We start from the raw sequence: 18726 nt of genomic DNA on the forward strand, positions 1-18726 counted from the left end.
AATCTGCCCCAAACTTCTTCATAACTTTGAGTGTGACAATGCAGTCCTGAAGGACTTACAGACACAACGTAAGATTGTTTTTATTTTTGGTGGCCCAAACAATGTCATTGGGATACAGAGAAATCCACTTATGAATCCCATCACTTGAAAAATTAGGTTGCTTAAAAGTTGCCCTTTGTTCTTGCCCAAATCTTGCCCATGTGTTTGCTTCATTTAAAAAAAAAAGCAAAAGGGAAAAATGATTGTGAATATTGCATGGAAAATATTTAGTCTTCTGTGCTTCCACTTAACTCTATGCCATAAGAACCCCCGTGTTGCTACCTTGTTCTTCTACTCACAGTTTTAGTAGCTGCAGATTCAACCATGGGGTGGATGGACTGTGTTGTGTACATCCAGTCCCTTGCTGTGTGATTTAGGGACAGTTGTTTTATTTTCGCTACTATAAAGAATGCATTTAAGTTTCCCTTGTTTAAAGGAATACCTTTAAACAAGTTATTTTTTCAGTAACTGAGAATAACTTCATTAAACCATTGCCTGAGATAAATTAGCGGTAGAACATTCACATGTGGTAGCAGATAGGCGCGAATGAGGGTTAAAAGAATTGGTTTTAATTAAGGAGAAGTGGCTTCAGCAGATCCATTCAGCAGTCACTTCTACAGATTTTTGATGCTAAACTTAGCCCCTTCTAAATGCGCTGGCATCTTCTTTCTCTGCCTGACCTTTTTAGCCAAACCTCCAATGAAGAACACCAGTGACGTGATGGTTTGAGATGTTCAAATGGAAACGCTGCAACAGTCTCTCTCCTTGTGCTTTGTTGCATGCAGACAGCTTTTGATTACCCACAGGAGGAATGGTTCTCTCACATCGGAGAGCCAGGTCTTCCCCCTTCCCCTTCCCTGGGCCTTTCAGGGGGTGCTTGGGTGGGGCCGTGGCAGGCCTCACATCCACCAGGGACCTCCAGTTTAGACTTTTGACATCGTCTCCTTTGAGGTCACTCACATGGTCCCAGAGGCGAACGCTGCCCAGATTGAGGGAAAAAGACACTCATTTTACAGCTTTAAGCTTCTGCCCATGACTAGACCACACTGCTTTTAGTGCACTGTGAATAAATAATTTCATAAATATTAGATTATGCATTCTATTAGACTGCCATAGTAATAGAATTAATGAATATAATGTAAATTCTAAATATAAATATTTTAGAGGGTTCGTTTGTTCAGGACAAACATTTAAAAATGCAATTTTTATGCGTCTGGTGAAGGATTTTTAATTGTCTTTTAATATGCTGGGAGCCTCAAAAAATGGAGCAAGCTTGGGCCACCCTTGGTGGGGGCCTCGTGGCCCTTTCCATAGGCCTTGCCCCGAGCTGCCACTGCTAACTTGGGAGAGAAGGCGTGGCCCCTAACGTTCCCGAGGCAGGGCCTTCCACAGAGCACCCTGACAGCAGAGAAGGAGGGAGCCCATCCAGCAGCCCCAGCAAAGCTTCAGGAGCAGCTGGCACCCACGTGGGGTTATGCATGCCTTAGCTTCAATGCATTCAAATGAACAAAAAAAAGACTCCACTGTCCTAGGTATATTGAATTATCTAGGCTATCCATTGATTGTGACCTAAAATTACAGATCCATAATGATTGGAAATTTTGGGGTCCAGGTGTGTTTTGGAATTCAGGATTTAAAAATTTTCATTTTAAAAAGGTAATATGGTGCCTGTTTCCTACATTATCTAACAGCCACAGCAGGGTCTGGGGCAGCATCTGGAAATCAAATACATTCACATTTTGGCAGCAAAACATATGAATATTCACAGGAAGTGGGATCAATAAAGGCTATAAATAGCCTTGTGTCAGATCAGGTCAGGCTTTGCCACTAAATGAGATTGCTGCAATCTTTCAGAAGAAGATTAGATGGCTTCTGGAATCAGAAATTGCCGATTGTGAATCTGTAGTTTTGTTTTCTTCTGTCTCTCTTAGTCTTGCCAGGTCTTTAGTTAAGACAACTTAGGAATGGCTTTTTGAATGACCTACAAGAAAAGTATCTTGGGGCCTCTTTGCTGGAAGAGCAGAGACCCAAAGACCATCTTTTGAAGAAATGGAAAAGAAAAACCAGGGTTTAAGTCTTTGGGTGTTGCAGCTATGCTATGTATCAAGCAGGGTAACCAGGGTGAAGCAACTTCTACTCCTTTCTGCCCGTAAAGCACATCAAAAGATGGTGGTGAGGGAAACGGACTTGGCCCAGTGGTTAGGGCGTCCGTCTACCACATGGGAGGTCCGCGGTTCAAACCCCAGGCCTCCTTGACCCGTGTGGATCTGACCCATGCGCAGTGCTGATGCGCGCAAGGAGTGCTGTGCCACGCAGGGGTGTCCCCCGCGTAGGGGAGCCCCACGCGCAAGGAGTGCACCCGTAAGGAGAGCCGCCCAGCGCGAGAGAAAGTGCAGCCTGCCCAGGAATGGCGCCGCCCACACTTCCCATGCCGCTGACGACAACAGAAGCGGACAAGGAAACAAGACACAGCAAACAGACACAGAGAACAGACAACCGGGGCGGGGGGGGGGGGGGGGGGGGCGGGAATTAAATAAATAAATAAATAATTTTTAAAAAAAAAAATAGATGGTGGTGAAAAGAGTGGGCCTAGTTCCTCTGATTATATCTTACCAGCTGACCATAGGCACCTCGAAGATTATTGGGAAGTAAATAAGGCTGATGATCTGACATGGTAGCAGAAATTTACTTATTATTATGTCCTAATCCAAAAATATCCTTTCTACCCCTATAATTCTGGGCTTTTCATGGTATCTTCTAATTAAGAATATTGGCAGAACATCTTTTAATATTTTATAAGAAAAGCAGCTACATACAGGACTTTTTCAGAGAACCAGTAATTCTTCACTCTTGAAGATGATGCCAGCAGCAGCCAGGACTCTGCTCGAGCCCCAGGGACTTCTCTCTCCAGGACCACCAGCAGGGCTGAAGAATGTCAGTGGCAAGGCACTCCAAGCTATGTGGGGGAGAAGGCCAGGGGAAGGGAAAACCTGAGCGTCTTGAATCAACCTCTCTCCTCATGGGTCTTTAGGAAAGGCCATTCGATTTTGAGCTTTTTGAATGCCGGGTGGTATAGTTCATCTTCTCATAACCTCTTCACCTACCTGGCACAAAGTAGTTGCTAGCTAGATGGCTACTGATGAAAAGGCAGCATTATCTGAACTACTATGCTATGTAGGTAAGTCCTATGTGGGGGTCATACTGTTATATGTATTATAGCAGGAGCTAATTGGGATGACCCGGCTCTTAGATTGGTAGAAATCAGTGTATTGCTTCCATAGGATTTATTAACTCCACCGTGTAGAACTTACCAGAAGTCTAGAAGGTCCTACTGCCTTTTCTTGAGATGATGCTGGAAAGTGGAGAGTGGAGAGAACACTTGGGTTTCTGAGCACATTGACATCAAGCCAATTATAGCTGTGACTCATTAAATTAAACTACCTATAAGGTCATCAGAACTGGGTTTAGGTCAGTCTCCAGAACATACTTGATAAACAATTGTTAAATAACTGGTCAGATCGCATTTGAAATAGTAAAATTTTTCTAAGACCTATAAAAGGTATAGAAATATATTTAATACATTATACTGTAAAATGTGCATATGAAAACAAAAAATAGAATGCTACACTATCAGAACTGACCTAAAACTAGTATTCTAGCTATAATTTAAAATGCAAGCTTTCGTCATTTAAAATGACACTTATTCTTGATGTCTTGGAGTTTAGGAGGTTTTTGTTTTTGTTTTTTTAATGCTTTGTATTGGTTAGGTCTCCTTTACAAAAAATAGTTTTTTTTTTTAGATTTATTTTTTATTTATTTCTCTCCCCTTCCCCCCCAGTTGTCTGCTCTCTGTGTCCATTCACTGTGTGCTCTTCTGTGACTGCTTCTATCCTTATCAGCAGCACTGGGAATCTGTGTTTCTTTTTGCTGCATCATCTTGTGTGTCAGCTCACCATGTGTGCAGTGCCACTTCTGGGCAGGCTGCACTTTCTTTTGTGCTGGGCAGGTCTCCTTGCACATGGGGCTCCCCTATGCGGGGGACAGCCCTGCGTGGCATGGCACTCCTTGCACGCATCAGCAGTGTGCATGGGCCAGCTCCACACGGGTCAAGGAGGCCTGGGGTTTGAACCCTGGACCTCCCATGTGGTAGGCGGACGCCCTATCCACTGGGCCAAGTCTGCTTCACACAAAAACTTTTCGAAAGTTGAAAATGATGCTTTGACTCTTCTCAGAACCTCCCTTTAATAAGCCAAAAGAGAGCTGCCCAATCCCCAAGTAATAGCTGTGGCAACTCTATATTTACAAACTTTCTTAGAAAGGTGAGGGTCAGAAAAGGAGGGGCTCTTAGATATGCTGTTCTTGTTTGTCTTTTCTTCCTTGCATTCCTCTTGCTCAGAAAAACTTCAAGAGCATCTCAGAAGGAAAAAATATGCCGCTGAATGGGAACATGTAGAAAAGAGAAAGGGCAGGCGGAGCATATTTGTGGGCTATTTACCGTCTTCATTCTCCGCTGAGTGAATAAAGGCAGCAGGAAATAAAGCAAGTTTTTATCAAGAAGGTTTGATGAGTGCCCAATTCGGAAAAAGGCTTAAGTGGCACAGAGATGCATATAGTATCTCAAGAGAAAATGAATTCATAAATGCAAATAAGTTATGTAAAGAAGACAGAGGAACAGTCAAGCTTGCAAGGTAGGATAGACTCAAGGATGAGATTAGTGGCAAAAAGCGTGCCATGAAGGACCATACTTTGGGGTATGGTGGGCTGCAGATTTAGCTTGAGGGAGTTGTAGCTCTCTCACAACTAGGGTGTTAAAAAATTCCATTAGTGACAATATCTGCAGTGCTCATGAGGGAAGCACAGACTAGCGCCCGGGAAAAGCACAACCATTCGTGACACGGAGGGCAGAGAGAGAGCCTCCTTCTGGTTGTGTCCTCAGATAAGATTGTTTCTTATAATGCCTTCCTGATGAGTAAGAAACAATCAGTGGTGTCACGCTAAAATTCATTTCTCCCAAAGTAATTTTATGGAGTTGGCAGGAGAGAGGTGCTAATAAAAATCAGTGCTTAGTATAAAATTAAAGGGCATTTCTACTGAAAGAAAACTACACATAATGTTAAATTTTTCACTTACTTGCATAATACTGAGTGCTAGATTTAAACTAAGCAGTTTCAGGGAATTTTCATGCTACATTTTGGAATAACAGAATTACAGAAAGTTGACAATGTAAGGGGCTTCAGTAATCAAGCCCCTATTTTAATTTTGTTTTAATAGGTGAAGAAACTAAGTTTCCTGGAGGTTGGGTGATTTGAAGGTCATGCAATGACTTAGTAGTAGAGCTGGGACTAGAAGACATGCTTCCTGCATCCCAGCCCAGTGCATTTGGGCATCAAAGGATGCTTAAAACTCTGTTCCTACTCAAGCTTTTAGAGGTCCTTAAAACCGTGGGGCTTGTAAAAAATCCTTGCCTTTAGGCACTTAGCTCTATGCAGACAGTTAAATGCAGAATAGATTTTTTTTCCCCATGAACTACTCAGTATTCCACTATTGTGATTTGCCTGTTGATACTCCAGAGATCAATGTTTTTCTAGCTGTGTATTGTTCTATTACCAGCATTCGCTGAAAGGACCTTGTTATATATAAAGCCTGCCTTTGTTTTGCTGCCTTTGAGAATATTCAGGTAGATGTAAGAATATTTGCTCTTCACAAGGTTTAAAGAAAGCAAAGGAGTAAGGAGTATTCTTTTTTGAATGGTCTATTTCTTTATGAAAGAAAGAAATATTTCCAGTTTGATCTTTCTTTTGGAGAACTCAAAGTAATAAGTTTATTGTAATAATCTAGAGCAAGAAGTAGGAAGATAAGATCTTATCCTTTTAAGAAAAACAGAATCATTTTAGAGTTTAAACACAGAATTAGGCAAAGAGTAGGAAACATTAAATTATCTCAGATCAAGTGTCCTTCTAATTTAGAGCATTTTTTTTTTCTGAATGCACATTTGGAAAAGGATTCAGGCAATATGCCTTTATATGGCTTAATGGAAGCAGAATTCTAGCAATGAAAACAGCATGAAGGTGGTTTTTATTTCTTCCCAATTGCTACTTTTCTGAGCTTGTTTTTCTGCTAGCATTTCTGATCACCAAAGCAATACATTAAAAAAGAAGTGGAATTGGTTCCTTTTAGCCCTCTCCTTCAGTTCCCAAATCTGTGTTTCCATTTCCTATGGAATGCTGCACATCTCCCTAAGGATGTCAAAGCAATTTGCTAACAAATAGATGTTCGCATTGTACTCAGGGGTAAACCAAAGTATAAAGAAGATGTGGCTGGCTGTGCAGGAGTTGGAACAGAACTGGACATTCTGATACTTATTTTGTTTACTAGTCTGTTTTCATTACCCACCTTCATCTCAGCAGTTGCCTCATTCTGATCCCATGTAACCCAAAAGAAGCATCCTTGGGAGACCATTATGTGGAATGGAAACATCTACATACTTGAGTCACTTCTCATCTGTGTTGGGCTCTTGCAGCATTTTTTCAGAGTCCTGATCTGAGTGTTCTGGAAGGACAGTTATACATACACGTGCTGGTATAAAAAAAGTAAAATTTTGGGCCTGTCCATTTTCCTTATGTTAACCAAATTGCCTTTTCTTTTCTCAATGGTTGAAATATATGCTCTCCTACTCAGCTATTTTATAAGCAATTCTAAATTCCTGGATTTAATTTATATTATTTTAAAGCATTTATTCATTCACTAAAAAATGATTTGCTGAATCCCTTTTATGTCAGGCTCTGTGCCTGCAAATATTATTTAGCCATTTGAAAGTACTCATTTAAAATATTTATAGGCAATTTGGTAAGTACTTATGATGTTAATTGAAAAAGAAAACTTTCATGATGGGTATAACTATATAAAAACGTGTCAAATCAGGTCAGAGAAATTTTATATTAGGTTTGAGTGATTATAGAAGACTTTTCTCTTTAAAAAATGGTGGTGTTTTTAAGATTGAAAAATAAAAATACCACTCAAGCAAAATAATTCTGAATAATTCAAGTTGTCAGACTTTCATGTCTGTCTTTTTCACTCTCACCGTGTCCAATACCTGGCATCGTGTCTGAAACATAGAGGTTTTGTCAAGGTTTGTTGAATGGATTAATTCAAGTATAAGAATTGCAGCTCCTTATTAAGTTGGAGTGATCGCTTTCCCAGTTGATCTGATTTTCCCAAAGGCCTGGTAGCAGGCAAAACTGTAACTGACCATTCTGTTCTCTTTGTATTATTTACAGGGATATTTTGCACCATTTCCCTTTGCACTTATGCTGCCAGTATCTCCTATGATTTGAACCGGCTCCCAAAGCTAATTTATAGCCTGCCTGATGATGTGGAACATGGCTACAGCTGGTCTATCTTTTGCGCCTGGTGCAGTTTAGGCTTTATCGTGGCAGCTGGAGGTCTGTGCATCGCTTACCCGTTTATTAGCCGGACCAAGATTGCACATCTAAAGTCTGGCAGGGACTCTACGGTATGACTCTTGCCTGCAAGTTCACTGCTCAGTGGCCCGTCCACAGCGCGGACGACTTTTGAGAGGCGCGTACGAGGCGTCACGTCAGGACCCCAAGCACAGCGAGATCTTTCACATTCCAACCTGTTGCCTGTCAGCCCTTTCTGGATGACGGATATAAAATTGTGCAAAACCTCTCAACCTTTCTAAGGAAAAGAATACTGTGGATTCAAGTGCTTTAATGACTATTTATGCTTTGACTGTGTGATATAGGGAGCAGTGCCATGGAACATTTCTAGGTTTAGAAAAAGAGGAAACTGCAATGGAAAGATTTGTATGCTTTCCATTTATTTCAGAAGGTTTGTATATAACAATTACCTGAGAGTCATTTCTATTTGCAAAATGATTCATAACAAAGTGAGTATAATTTTCTTGTCATTGTACCATGCTTGTTAAATTTTAATGCAGCATCTTCAGAACTTGTCCTAATGGTGTCTTGTTGTGTCAGCACTGAAAATTTGTGCATTATTTGTGGATGTTCCTTGTCTCAAGAAGATTCTCCTTCTGTTGCCTTACCATTATTTTTTTATTTGAAGTCTCTTCTCTGCCTTTGTATTGGAATTGAAATCACAAGAAAAACAGCCCAGCCTATTCTGTGACTCTATGCAGTATTGTTTGAAGTCCTGCCTGTTGTTCAACTTCTGTCTCTGTGTGTTAACTGGATTTCTGCATTAAATGACTGCCCCTTGTTAGTCTGGGTGTGTTTTCTGTCTGTCAGCTGTATCACCAGGTTTCCTTAGCGGATGAGTGCTTCACTGTTTTAAGAAGTGAATTTACTAATTGCTTCATTTCTATTAGGTTGGCCATTATTTATCTTTTGTAGCAATCGCACACTTGCTGCTGATAAAAGATGTAGTTTTCAAACTTCTTCTTAAACCTAACTATCATAGTCTTAATTTTCTCTCTCTTTTATTGCCCTTTCCCGTTTGCCTGGTATTTGTCCTGTGGTAAGGATATATGGTCTCTGGATTTGTCCTTGGACCTCCTAGGTCAGTGGTTTTCAACCTTGGTGGCAATGAGAATCACCTGGGGAATTCTCGAACCACCCCTAAGCAGGGTCCGGCTCCAGTCCAGCGAACTTTGAATTTCCTTGGCTGAGCCCTGGGCTTGAGTATCTTTGAAAAAACTTTCCAGATGATTCTGATGTGTAGCTGGGGTTAAGAGTCACCGTTCCAGGCCAGAGCTGTGGTTCCCTCCTTAGAAACTAAGATTAGCTACTATTCCATTTAACTGATAAGCATGTCAGACAGAGCCATAATAGTAGAGCTGTGATCTTTGTACACTGGACAGTTTACATAAATGGCAACTCAGGAAGGAAGAATGGGAGGGAAGGAAGGGAGGGAGGGAGGAAGGAAGAAAGGAAGGAAGGAAACCACAATGTTTAGCCCTCATCAAAGAAAACACTCAAAATGTTTGCTTCATTTTTTCTCAATCCTTTTCCTATTTATATGTACAGCACAAAAGTTAAAAGCATTCCTTTGTGTTTTCTTGTCTTAAAACAGAGGCGCAGGCACTAGCTGGCCTCTAAGTGTTCCCTTTAACTCCAACTCTATCCTCTATTCTTCCTGCAACATGTGCTAAAGAAGCTATGTAAAGTAGGGGGAAATGCCATATCCAGAAGTAATCAGATTTTGATTTAGTAAAAGATACTTGTTCTTTCCACGGAAATCTTCAGTAAAAGGCAAAAGATTTATATGATCTGAAGAGAAATTAGGGCATAAAAAGGTACTTTTTCTTTTTGTTCTTTTTTATAAAAATTGATCTGGTATGCCTAAAATGGTAATGATAATCTACCCCCACAGAGTAAAGTCTGGTTTCCCCATGACAGTGTCCACTTACTGTCAAGTGAGCCCTTTGGAAGAGGTTAGGAGCTTTCGCCCATGGTTCTGGGCACAGCTGAGACCCTTGGGGACATTGACTGGGGGTCTCACTGGCCTGTTTAATAAACAGTCCCTCTGGATGGGATCACAGGCACATATAAAGGAGCAATTATTTTCATTTATTACTGATGCAGGAAACTCTCAGGACAGGATCACTCTTTGAAGTCTTCTTTAAAGATCCCCACAGAAGATGTCAAGACTCTGCAATATTTATATTCCAACCACCACAGCAGTATTTGAGTGAGAGACTTTTGAAGTTTCAGGGAAACTTCTTAACGTTCGAGGTGAAAATGGAAGAAAGTCTCACAGTGACAGAAGGTTGAAAGGTTCACACACGAGGAAAGATCTGCCCACAAGCCAGGGGAGTTCAGTTAGGATTTGAATGTCTGCTGGCAAGAACCGAGCCTCCCCTGCCTTCCAGCCAAAGCAAGCTCGGAGCAAGGGCGACACACCAGTTGCCCATTTCCTCACTTTCTATTTACTGTCACGGGAGCATGAGCAAATGTTGCCAGTGCTGGGCATTTGGCCCCCAGTTCTCGGGCTTCTCTTAGGGATGTTCTCTTCATTGGCTTGCAAATGAAGAGTGATTAAAATGGCTGTGTAGTACTGTGTAGGACAGAATAATTCGAGATCATTTATGTGTTCTCTGTTTTCCCTTGTTCCACTCCTCGTTGCACTTACAGAGCCAAGCCTGGTTAAGACTTTGTCTCAGGGATTTTTGCAGGGCAGAAATCAGAAGTGGCTGAGCTCGTTGAAGCGACTGTGCGTGTCCAGGAGGGGGGCAGTCCAGATGGGGGACTTGGCAGGCTAGAGGTGCTTAAGGGGATCCCAGCGGCGGGGAGGCAGGTGAGACCATGCAGGGAGCAGGGCCACCCACTCCCTCAAGTTATTCTGGGGTCTCCGGCCTAACCCTGGTGCCAAAGGAGCAGAAACAACGAGTCAGAAGGGCCTTGTACCCTTATGAGGGCACTACTGTGTGTGTATCCCAGGAAATACTGAGAATTCCTCCAGTCTGGCAAGATAGAGCTCTGAAGAGAAAGTAGGCAGATTTACAGAAAAGTGTTTCAATGGGTGTTTCTTGAACAAGTGGAATTGTAGATAAGGAGCATGCCCATCTGCCATAAATGGAGAATATTTACAAAAGAAGGCTTTACCAAAAACCACAGACCCCTCCTTTTAACAGCCTCATCCTCAGCAGCTGGGGAATATTTGCAATGCTAGAGCCCCTGCTGCCCGCCCCGAGGGAACTCCGCCACCTCCTTCTTTGGACCACCACAGACCCTTGATAGAGTCCAGAACGTGGGAAATCACCACAGAATAAAATCCCCTCCCCCATTATATCACTCAGGAAATACTGACAGAATGCCTACTATGTGCCAGGTGCTCTTCTAGCCACATGGGCACCATCAATGAAAGAAAACAAATGTTCCCGCCCTATGAATATTACATTTTAGTAAAATGTAGTAAAGTACAAGGAAAAATTTAAAACCGCTGTTTCAGGCCTTAAATGATTTAATAGATCCAGGATAAAAGTAATTCCTACAGTAATTAAAATAAGTTTCTTTTGAATTACATTTTCATCGGCTCTGTATCTCACTTCACACTTTACTCATTATTTGAATTTCTCCTTGGTGAAATTAAGTTTACACTATTACTTTGGGGGAGGTGTTGTGGGTAGGTTGCCTCTTAAAGATTTCCCATTGAAATTTAAATCTTAGAAGGACAAAGATTTATTACTGCACAGGCAGGTAAGCCTCAGTCACCTGATGGAAGGGGGATGTAGAGGAATTTAGATCCTGGAAACTCAGGTAAGAGCGGCTGTCAGCCCAAGATAGACTGCTCAATGGAAGCTAGTGCATCTAGGATGTCGGTGCCACCAGCCCACTGCCCCCAGCTCAGGCTGTGTCCCCTGCTGGGAACACCCATCCCCACTCTGCCTGGTTCACCTGGACTTTTCCTAGTGTCTGAGCTTCAACACACACCTCCCGGAAACCTTCCTCAAATATGACTCCACTTTCACCCCTTTCCTGACCAGATCCACACTGCATGCTAATTGCCTGTTACCCCCTAACTGGGTTGTAGGCTCTTGCAAAGTGGAAACTGTCTCATGTACTTTGTCTCAGTGCTCAGACCCTGTAACAAGCATACAATAGATGCTCTTAAATATTTGTGAAATAAATGAAGGAATGAATTCAGAGCAACAAAGATAAACTCTCATCTTCTCTGGATAGAACTGACTCCCTTAGCACCAATTTTAGGGAGCCCATAAAAATATACAGTAGTACGATGAGGCTAAATGGAATAAGAAAAGAGCTTGGCAAGCAAGCAAGCCTCATTAGAATAATTAAAGGGACTATTAACCCAAAGTAACCCAGACATAATTTGAAGTATGTCATGAACTAAGTACTATGGAACATTTATTTGATGGCTCAAACATTATTAAGTTAGTAACCTCAATATGGTTCTACACCTCAATTTAAACCTTTTGCATTTATATGCTGGTGTGTTTTAAATCTCTAATTGGAACGCTGAAGGGAATGCTTCAGAAATGACTTTCTTTGAATGCAAATATCTACGCTGACCAAGGACCCTTTGAATTTGCATTTCAATTTTCCCAGGGTTCCTGGCCTTTGACTGGAAGGAGAGGATGTTCTCCTCTAGGGCTCCTGCAGGACAACTCCAAACGTTTGAAGATGCTCAGTGTCCCCACTTGCTCAGAGGAAATTCTCTACAATATGGGACTATTGGGAATATGGCTTTTCAATATGTTTCATTTTAATGTACAACCTATATCTTGCCAGTCTTCAGAGCAAGATTTCTAATTGATCTAAATTCTATTAGAAAATGTCTGCCTGGGGCCTGAATACGGGAAAAACCAATTGGTTGGCTATAAAGGCGATACTTTTTTGTATTTTTTTCCTATTTTTTTTCCCTGCCCTTCAGCATTTGCTGTAGAGATTTATTGCCAGCTGTGTGTAAGGCCCTGGGCTATGCACTGGCCTCAGGTCTCTAAGTGAATGTTTTGCAGATAGGAACTAAGCATAGACTGTGTGGCTAGAGTGGAGAGAGCAAGGGGGCAGCAGTGCCAATGAAGTTGCCTAGAGAGCCAGAACCTTGCAAGCTGCATTGAGGGCTTTAGGTTTATCCTGACAATAGAAAGCAATAAAAGGGTTTAAAAAGGACACTGGTGTGATCTGATTTCCAATTAAGACTATCAGTGTTGCTGCTGGATGGAGAATGAATTGAACGAGGGCAAGGCTGGAGGAGGAGAAGCCAGTCGGGAAGAAGGATGTTGAAGGAATCCAGGAGACACATGATGGCCATGAAGATGGAAAGATGAGGCAGATATAATTTAAAGGTGGAATTGACAAGACTTGCTGGTAAGTTACGTGCCAATTTGATCAAATAGAAGTGACTGAGAAGAAGGTCCAGGCATGAAAGGAAGGCATACAGTGATTGTGAATGAATGCGAGAGGCCCCATTGGCTGCCCCTAGCCTAAATCATGCCTGAGAGACTTGGTCTATTTCAGTTAAACATTTCCCTTTATTGAAGAGCACTGAGAAATTTTGAGAATGTGCACCCCCTTCATTTTAGGGCATCCAGACATTCACAACTGCATCAATCACTGCCCTGAGGATGTGCCGGGGCCCAAGGTACTGATGATGCCTCTTTCTTATGTGGGTGGTGGGCACAGAGGAACTGTACTGACAGGCTCTTCAGGAACTGTTCAAATGTACACATGGCCTAAGAGGTAAATTCCCTTAATATCTGCGTGTATGTGGAATGACGCCCTCTGGGGACAAAAGTGCATGGACACCTTGCTAAAGCAAGGTCCATGGAGGCCCCACTAGGTCTTGATAAGAAGGATGTGGGGCTCCTTTGTCTAGGCTTTCAGGGACCAGTGGCCCAGTCGCAATCCCAGCCAGATCCCCAGCTCATGACATTCATCCTTGAATTAGAATACATCTTTTATTTCTGTCTCCATGACTTTGCCTGTCATTCAAGTGACTGTGAGGAGCATAAAAATACTTGCTTTAGAAAGTTGGCCATGCCTGAACTGAATTTCATTCAGCTGTGGGTTAAGAGGGCTTCAAACTCATTCCCTACATGTAAAACACATCAAATCTCCTCATATTGGTCAAAGCTGTTAAGCATAAAATCTCAAAACAAGCCCAAAGGCCTGAATAAATTGGTGAGGTTTTCTCATTTCTTCCCTGTGATGGTTAAATTCATGTGTCAACTTGGCCAGGTGATGGTGTCCAGTTGTTTGGTCAAGCAAGGCCTGATTGTTGCTGTGAGGATATTACTTGGATTTAAGTCATCAGTAAGTTGATTGCATCTATGACTGGTTACATCTACAATCAACTGAGAAGATTGCCTTCAACAATGAGAGACATCTCAGCCAATCAGTTGAAAGCTATAAAAGAAATGTTGGTTTCAGCAGTCAGAGAATTTCCATTTTTACTTCAGCCAGTCAGCTAGCCAGCTTCTCTTGGAGAATTCATTGAAAACTTCACTAAAGTTCCCAGCTTGCAGCCTGCCCTATAGGAATTTGGACTGGCCCACCCCCACAGTCACGTGAGACAATTCTTATAATAAATCTCATAATGTTTCCTCAATGACTACATACATCCTGAAAGTTCTATTTCCCTAGAGAACCATGACTAATGCAGAATTTGTACCTGGAATGGTTACTGAGGAACAGGATTTTTTTTCCCAATTAATTTGTACTTAATTGCCTTTTTAAAAAAAGATACACAGATCACAAAAAATGTTACATTGAAAAATATAAGAGTTTCCCACCCCCCACCCCTCCACTCCTCCCACATCAATAACCTCTTTCATCATTGTGGCACATTCATTGCATTTGGGAAGAACAGAATCTTAAGGATGAGATTTCTGAGGTGGTTTTGGGCTTTGGGGAATTTGTTCTCTAATCTGATTAGATATATAGGCACTAATGCTGCCATATCCAACAATCAAGATGGCACTGAGAGTCCACGGTGTGATTTGGCAATAGAGATATGCAAAATATTACCACTGGATATGGCTACTCAAATGCTTATAAGAGGTAAGGCTCTGGGTGAGAAAGTATTTGACACCTTAAAAGAGTTTTGGGATGTATAATGGTGTTTGCTGGTTGTTCTTAAATACACTTGATACAGTTGTTAGAGAGATGAACACAATGCTTCAAATCCCCCCCCCCCCGGAAGCTTCACACGAAGGACGTGAAAGTTTCTACGTGTGCCCTGAACGAAGATCTTGTTTCATTGTAGCCGCACACTTGTGATTTCTTAAAACTAGATTGAGTCTTATTATGCAAATAGCTGGATTATTAAACTCCCAGCCTTACAGGGTGTCTGCCATTAAAGTGAGCGTGTTAATTGGAAAGGTATGGGGCCCTGAAAATTGAAATGGGTACAGATGGGTTGATAATGATGATTGTGGGGACATTGAAACCCTAGGTTCTGTTAAGCCTTAGCTGAAAAAACCTGTAATGGTCTGTCGTGAGAAATCAGCCATCCAACTGCCACCTGAGGAGTTTAACCCTGCTGTGCCTGATAAACCTAAAACCACCTCCCTGAGGCAACAGCTCTCATACCTCTGTCTGAAGAGATTAATCCTATTTCACCAGCTGAAACTACAATGGAATGCCCTGAGGTCATTGGCTTGCAGGAGACTTCTAATTCTTTTTATACCAGCTAGCTGAGGTGGGTGCTGAGGGTAAAAGGAATACAGAACGGGCAGTGGAAGGAGGTAGTTCTAAATACGAGCTATGACTACGTGACCAGGTATAGAAACAACTGTTAATGAATATTTCTTCCTTGTTTTGTTATGAGTATGTTTGTATATATAAATTAAGCAAATATCTTTGTTTTCTTCTTTAAGGTTTTATCATATGACACAAATTGTATTAACTACTTCTGGTAGTATTTAAGTTACAGGATATCACGTTTGAGTGAATATTATTCAAGGACTTGTGCCTCTTCCTGGAAAAGTTGGTGCATTTCTGGTGTATGCTGGAGAGTTGTGTATTGGTAGGTAAAAACATGGCAGTTCTTGTTTTAATTTATAGATTAAGTGTGGTTTAAGGAGATGTGTATGGGTGCCAGGTTGACAAGAAGTGGACTTGGTGAAGTTCATGGGCTGACTTGGCTAGGTGATGGTCTCTAGATATTTGGTCAAGCAAGTACTGGCCTGATAGTTACAGGGAGGATATGTTGGATTCTGGGTGTTCATAAAGCAAAACAAAACCAAAACCAAACAAAACCATTTCTCTCTTTTAAAGCACTTGATTCTAAGAGGATGGTGCAGGAGTCAAATTCCTATCAATTCCTAGGTCTTCTTTATTCTTGTAAACTTAGCTAGAAATAAGATGCAGAAAAGAAAGCTCTGATTCTCAAAGTCCTCTGCAATTCTGTGTCTTGACACTGATGAGACACCAAAGGAGAAGAGACAGCGTTTCCTCAGGGACTATTCAGGCCATCCTCTTTCCATACTTTATCTTGTTACTATTACCTCTGCTTTGTAGATGGAGAAACCAAGTTTCAGAGAGTTTTAATAACCTTCCTGCTAAGCAAGATTTGGTTTCTGATGTGCTCACTCCAAAGCTCTTGCTATTTCCACCTTCCCACACAGCCTCTACTTCAACCACCTCAAAGTCATGCAAACACCAACAGTGTGTGTCTAACCATAGTTGAGCTTGTTTCTCAATTTCATACATCTAGATAGGCTCATACTCCACCACTTTTTTTCATAGTTTTCCTTGGAAGTTACTGGCTGCCCCTCAAGTTTTAATCAAGCAGCTGTATTTCTAAATCAGAGCACACCCTGCCCTTTGTAATTCTGTAAAGAATGCCAGACCTATTTTTTTTTTAAAGATTTATTTATTTATTTAATTTCCCCCCTCCCCTGGTTGTCTGTTCTTGGTGTCTATTTGCTGCGTCTTGTTTCTTTGTCCGCTTCTGTTGTCATCAGCGGCACGGGAAGTGTGGGCGGCGCCATTCCTGGGCAGGCTGCACCTTCTTTTCACGCTGGGCGGCTTTCCTCACGGGCGCACTCCTTGAGCATGGGGCTCCCCCACGTGGGGGACACCCTTGCGTGGCACGGCACTCCTTGTGCGCATCAGCGCTGCGCATGGCCAGCTCCACGCGGGTCAAGGAGGCCCGGGGTTTGAACCGCGGACCTCCCATATGGTAGACGGACGCCCTAACCACTGGGCCAAAGTGCGTTTCCCGAGACCTATTTTTATAAGCACAGAATTTCTCCTTACATGATTGACCTTCAATAGACACTATAGTCTGCAGTAGCCTAAAGGTATGACAGCAATTTTAATTACCTTCTTGGCACTTCTCCCACAGAACATTCTGAAAAATTCCCATGTCACTAGGGCTGTTTAAAGATTAATTTTTCAGTGGATAGGTCCTCCTTACTTTGTCCTGTGAAAGCATCCCTGATGGTTTTTTGGTAAATTATTAAAGCAATTATTCAAAAAGGGAGGCTATATAGCCTTGGGGTTAGAGGGCAGGATGGGAACTCAGAGACTCATGAATTTTAGCTCTTGCTTCGGGACTGCCAATTTGTGACCCTGAAAGTCAATCATCTTTTGTGAATCTCCAGAGACTGTTGATGAGCTGATGTACTTTCCAGGGATGTTTGCAATAATTACACATTTAAGAAGTCCAGGGAATGCTTTAAACACCTCTAAAAATTTTTTTTCTTTATTCAAATTGAATGTGAACTAACTTAACAAAAAAAAAAAACCAGTGTGCTAAGTTATACAAACAAAATAAAGCCATCTGATGTTGAGTCAATACAAGTATACCTTCCAAATGTTTTATTACATATCAGAGAGAGTAGTTCATTTTACATTTTCTCTTTGAGAGGTTGATTTTTATGCAGTGGTTAAAAAAAAATAAAAAATAAAAACAAATTTCATGGCAGCCTTGGAAGGTAGATGGAAGCTGTGATTGTTGTCCTCAGTGGAGGAAACTGATTCTTTGTGCATTACCCAAGATCCCTCAGCCAATCTCTGGCAAGGTGACTTATTCCCAGCAAACGAACTAACTAAATTTTGAGGTCAACATAACTGAGCAAGTATCTGTATTCTTGCAAACACGTCAGTGGAGTATGAGCCTCTGCTTTATATGCCTCTGTTATGACTACAGTAAATCACTATCATGACAACATGTTTCTCAAATAAAATGGTCTTAGGAATTGAAACAAAACCAACTGTGAATGGAAATCTAGGGGCGATAACATAAGTGATTGATGCAGTATTGATTCAAAGATGAACCAGTTCTTAGAGTTTTCCAAATAGAGTAACAGTTTAAAGAGGGTTTACAGGAGTGGGGAATCATTTTCAAGAGAAATGCAGTTAAGGTGAGGAAAGAACAAGGATGAGTTGAAGGTATGTGGGTGAGGGCAGAGATGCACTTGGAACCATTTGGAATAGGAAAGGTGAATGGCCCTCTTCTTACAACCTAGTCAAAAAAATACTGCAGGGAGCCAGAAGAGGGAAGTGTGCAAGGGGTTAACATGAAATTTAGTAAATTTCACTATTTCTTACAGCAAACAGCGAGTGGATCTGTAATACGCCTACGTAATCAAGAAGGGTGTCACAGAAAATGTCAAGCTTTTACCTATTAACGACTGAATAATTCCATACTTTCCAATATCACAAAGGAAGAAAAACAAAACTTCCTTCAGTGAGTAACAGCAGAAGATTTTTCTTTTTCTTCTGTGACATTGGAAAGCATGAGTTCTGTCAATCCCGGGTCGGGGTGGAGCGGGGGAGCTGTTAGCCTCCTGGAGCTTGCTGGCTCTGTTTGTGTCTGGCAGATGACCATGTACCTGTTTGGGGTCAGTGTGTTGAAGGAATGAAGGAAGGAGTGAATGAAGTACTACAGACATGGTGGTCCCCTGAATTTGTAGTCTTGCTGCCTTATAGCCTCTATTTCTCAGGGTTACTTTTGGTGTGTGTGACTCCAGACCAGAATTCTTTATGGTCTCTTTAAAAGCAGACCCTAGTAGCAAAATGGTGTGGGATCTCAGTGAAAATAGGGACCTCCCAACACCATGGAAACAGAAACATATATCATAGGTGAATGACACGGTCCATTCATTTGCTCACACATTTGTAAGTTCATTCAGCTTTCAAATCTTCTAGTGCCTAGTACCGGCCAGAGAATGCTCTAGGTGCAGGAGATAAATGGTGAGCAAAACAAGGAGCTGCCTTTGTAATGTTGGGGACA

The 18726-nt window shown here is 41.7% G+C and overlaps 1 protein-coding gene and 1 pseudogene across 1 annotated transcript in view; one reads left to right on the forward strand and one right to left on the reverse strand.

The window, feature by feature from the left end:
- The window catches only part of TMEM178A (transmembrane protein 178A), a 55139-nt gene extending 37851 nt beyond the window's left edge, over positions 1-17288 (forward strand). The window contains exon 4 of the mRNA XM_058278444.2: positions 7317-17288. Coding sequence (XP_058134427.1) covers positions 7317-7558 — 242 coding nt within the window. The 3' untranslated portion in view covers positions 7559-17288. The remainder of the gene's footprint in view (positions 1-7316) is intronic.
- Positions 9245-9300, reverse strand: LOC131274146 (U5 spliceosomal RNA; annotated as a pseudogene).
- Positions 17289-18726: the final 1438 nt, after the last annotated feature.

The sequence above is a fragment of the Dasypus novemcinctus genome, chromosome 17 (genome assembly GCF_030445035.2).
Source record: "Dasypus novemcinctus isolate mDasNov1 chromosome 17, mDasNov1.1.hap2, whole genome shotgun sequence".
Lineage (NCBI taxonomy): Eukaryota > Metazoa > Chordata > Mammalia > Cingulata > Dasypodidae > Dasypus > Dasypus novemcinctus.